This window comes from Perkinsus marinus (genome assembly GCF_000006405.1).
Source record: "Perkinsus marinus ATCC 50983 genomic scaffold scf_1104296962742, whole genome shotgun sequence".
In the NCBI taxonomy this organism is placed as follows: Eukaryota; Perkinsozoa; order Perkinsida; family Perkinsidae; genus Perkinsus; species Perkinsus marinus.
Window position 1 is genome coordinate 1 of NW_003205345.1, and position 1,802 is coordinate 1,802.

The following is a 1,802-nucleotide window of genomic DNA, read 5'->3' on the forward strand; positions in this document are numbered from 1 at the left end:
CCTCTTATCCTCCTCCTCCCTCTCCTCCACCTTCTGCTTCATCGACTCTATGAAGGCCTGCTTAGCAGCAGCAGCACTCTCCTCATCAGCATCTTCATCCTCCTCATTATCCGACCCTTCGTCACCACTCTCGTCAAAGGTCATGTGCTGATTCTTACCAAGGCCACCCGTACCCCTCACATACATTGTACCTACACCACTCCTCAGAGCTCCTCATATTGTCATGTAGTTGCCCATGCGCGCATATATTCCCACACTATAGTCGAATCGCATTGTTATCACGTTGATGTCACTAAAAGTCGACTTTCGAACCCCCAAAATTGAATGACTGTAGTTCGCATAACGATTCAGTCCACACTGTAATAGCTGTTCACATCACAGACCATCCCTCATCCTCCTACCGTCCTTCCTAACACGCAGTCGACCCCTCTTAACAGCATCCCGAGCTCGTGCCTCAGCTTGAGTGGCAGGTTCCTCCTCTACAGCAGAGACATCACCCTCCTTGTTCACAGTAACCTATACGTAATGCCAGTAATATCAACAGGGCCCACACTGCCCATGCTACTGCCGCCTACCAACACATCGTCATCATCATCCTCCTCTGCAGCAGCTCCCTCATCCTCCGGACCTTGGGTGGCGAAGAGCTCTTGTTGTCGCTTCTGTCGGCGCTCGAATTTGGACAGCTTCGTGGCTGATCATGAACAGCTTTATCGTCATCTCATGGTGATACGACTACTATGATCTACTAATCTCAAGCTCCTACGATCAGCAAGAGACCAGGTGCGGTAGAGGCATCACTATTCATTCCATTTGGACTAGTGGGTGCAGTACCTTTCTTGTCTTGTAGGTCCTCCTCCAGCTGACCCCAGCCCCCGTCGTCATCATCATCATCCTTCCCCACCTCTCCACTCATCTCCTTCTGTTTCTTAGCCAACTTCTTTTGTCGAATCTTCTCCTTCAGCCGCTGAACAAAAATACAAGACAGTTCATAACGAGAGGCTTACAGCACTACTCTTGAATCGATAATCACCAAAGCTCGAATAATAGTGGACTTCAAAATTCTTGCCACAAACGGAAAAGGGTGTTTCTCTGGACCTCACTCCTCATCACTACCTCCAGCTTAGACATATTCTTCTTTTTCTTTCTACTGGTCACTTCCTCTTGAGTAGGCAACGTTATCGGAGGGGCTTCATGCAGTCCTAGCAAAGTCCCCTCACACACCGACTATCATCACTATACCCACCCAGGCTGTGAGCATAGGCTGCCACCTCATCTTCTGTAAGCCTAGTCCTCCCAGTCAGAGCTACCGCCCTCGCATACACCTGACCCACGTGTAAACAAAGTGTATGCAGGAATGCCTACTTGAGTGGCTTTAACAGCAAGGTGCTTCACGTCAGGCTCTGACGCCAGGAGACTCTGTAATTTACCAGTGATCTGACTAGGGCCGTATTAGGCGACAATATCGCGCTCAGGTGCCACACAGTACATTGAACATCCTTCTCCTGTTGATGGAGGTCACACGCACATCCACCTTCTTCTGGGCGAGCTCGGGTAGAAGGGATGCTTCTTCGACCTACATAAGGACGTCAGCATCATCGTCCAAGACACTGCTGCTGTTTCCTACCTCAGTTGCGAACATTAGAGCATTGCCGTTCCTGTCGAAGCGTGCTGTCCTCCCAACACGGTGGATGTAGGTGTCTGCGGTATCAGGAGCGTCCATCTGTATGACCCAATCCACCTGAGAGAAGACACTGATAGGATAGTGGTCAACCTGGGCTTAGCTCTACCTGGGGGAAGTCTAC

At 50.2% G+C, this 1,802-nt stretch overlaps 2 protein-coding genes across 2 annotated transcripts; both read right to left on the reverse strand.

Annotated features, from left to right (window-relative positions):
* Positions 1–30: 30 nt before the first annotated feature.
* Pmar_PMAR027327 (hypothetical protein) lies at positions 31–191 on the reverse strand (the record flags this gene model as incomplete). Its single annotated transcript, XM_002771645.1, has 1 exon — positions 31–191. A coding segment is annotated over one exon (161 nt), but the record flags the coding sequence as incomplete, so codon positions are not given.
* Positions 192–401: 210 nt separating this feature from the next.
* Positions 402–1,720, reverse strand: Pmar_PMAR027328 (DEAD box ATP-dependent RNA helicase, putative; the record flags this gene model as incomplete). Its single annotated transcript, XM_002771646.1, has 8 exons — positions 402–516; positions 576–691; positions 832–964; positions 1,114–1,199; positions 1,244–1,322; positions 1,363–1,434; positions 1,487–1,573; positions 1,625–1,720. Coding segments are annotated over 8 exons (784 nt in total), but the record flags the coding sequence as incomplete, so codon positions are not given.
* Positions 1,721–1,802: the final 82 nt, after the last annotated feature.